Below are 1,656 nucleotides of genomic sequence, written 5' to 3'. Positions count from 1 at the left end.
GTTTGGATAACAGTTTACCATTAATCGGTTTCGCTTTTCCGTGATGGTGTTACCGGCCTTTGAAAACAGTCTCTCTCTGCTGGGACAGAGGCCGCTTTAATGCTCAAGTATTGCTTGGCTAACGTGTGCATTATACAAGGTACGCACGACGAATGAGTTGTGATATTATCACTGTATTTATCGAAGTGAATTGAGAAATGAAATTTTAAATTTCGTAACTGTAGCATTCAAATATTGAAAAAGTCTGAAAAGAATCCAATCGTAGCCTAAAGTATTACATTAGTCAGACATATCGATATATTGGCACAAAATATCGATATCGACAATATGTCGGCCTCAAAAATCGATGTCGATATATTGATATTTCCATATTAAATTATCGATTTTCCTGAGATATCGATATTTGTTTGCCATCTCTATTTACTATATTATACATCTATTTGCACGCTCTTTATAACACAAATTGAGCCCAACAACACTGCAACAACAAGGGTGGATTTAAAGACGTAAGAAGATTATGGTTTAGTTCAGATCGGGCCGAACACGCGGATCTTGTGGAGTGTCGAGGGGCGATGTACCTTTAACCTATTTTGCTGTATCAATTGGACTGATTCTAACCTCTCACTAGGCCGTTTTAAGATCTTGAAAATAGTGAAGAATGGCTAAACATCATCCTGATTTAATATTTTGTAGGAAGCAGCCGGGTGTTGCCATCGGTCGGTTGTGTGAAAAGTGCGATGGGAAGTGTGTTATTTGTGATTCATATGTAAGGCCTTGTACTTTGGTTCGTATTTGTGATGAGTGCAACTATGGGTCTTACCAGGGACGTTGTGTTATTTGTGGTGGTCCAGGTGTGTCCGACGCCTACTACTGCAAAGAGTGTACTATTCAGGAGAAGGATCGAGATGGATGTCCCAAGATTGTTAACCTTGGAAGCTCAAAGACAGATCTATTTTATGAACGAAAGAAATACGGTTTCAAGAGAAGATGAACGTTTTTCATTTGCTGCACTTTAAATCTCTTTAGGTTCGATATAATACAGACATGGTAGTTATTTCTTCCGGGTAGGCTATATTTGCACAATACATTTTCTTTTGAAGAAGATAATTTGACATTTCATAATATTGTGTTGCCTAATATGATAAATTTTTTTATGTACAAAGGATCTGAAGCTTCAAGTTTTTCATTCTGATTGTTTCTATGCACAATTGATTTACTGTTTTGGTTTCGTTTGTCTTAATGTAATAAATTGCTTATGAATTAACAATTTATTCTGAACTTCCTTGTTATGTAACTTATTGAAGCACTGCCTACCCACGAAAGTTAAGTTATAGTCTCCTGTAGAAACAAATTTCTGTGTGAGAGTCTCAAATGTTGTTTGAGTAGAGGGAAAAGTGTTGGTAGCAAGTGCAGAATCCAACCCATGCCTCATCATGGAGCTGGATAATGGAACAGCATAGACACTGCTGCTGTTTAATACATTGGCGTCAACATTATTACAGTTTCTTTGTGAAATATGCTATGCAGTGAATGCCGCTTATTGTAATGCTGTCAGTTGTGTGAGGTGCGGTCTGTCTGTTAGGTCATCAGCCCAGAGGCTGGTTGGATCCTCAAATTGCACCACCAAAGGTTATGCGGTTATAAGGAAACCGCAAA

The 1,656-nt window shown here is 37.9% G+C and overlaps 1 protein-coding gene across 1 annotated transcript; it reads left to right on the top strand.

Annotated features, from left to right (window-relative positions):
* Positions 1–408: 408 nt before the first annotated feature.
* Phf5a (PHD finger protein 5a) lies at positions 409–1,260 on the top strand. Its single transcript, XM_067144745.2, has one exon. It carries the CDS (start codon positions 659–661, stop codon positions 989–991), a length of 333 nt encoding a protein of 110 aa, XP_067000846.1. The 5' UTR covers positions 409–658; the 3' UTR covers positions 992–1,260.
* Positions 1,261–1,656: the final 396 nt, after the last annotated feature.

This window comes from Anabrus simplex, chromosome 1, assembly GCF_040414725.1.
Source record: "Anabrus simplex isolate iqAnaSimp1 chromosome 1, ASM4041472v1, whole genome shotgun sequence".
Lineage (NCBI taxonomy): Eukaryota > Metazoa > Arthropoda > Insecta > Orthoptera > Tettigoniidae > Anabrus > Anabrus simplex.
Note: the sequence above shows the minus strand (reverse complement) of the source record. Positions and strands in the feature narration are given on the sequence as shown.

Excerpts from the sequence above, each read along its gene's own strand:
- Phf5a (XM_067144745.2), top strand. The coding sequence starts at position 659 with ATGGCTAAACATCATCCTGATTTAATATTTTGTAGGAAGCAGCCGGGT.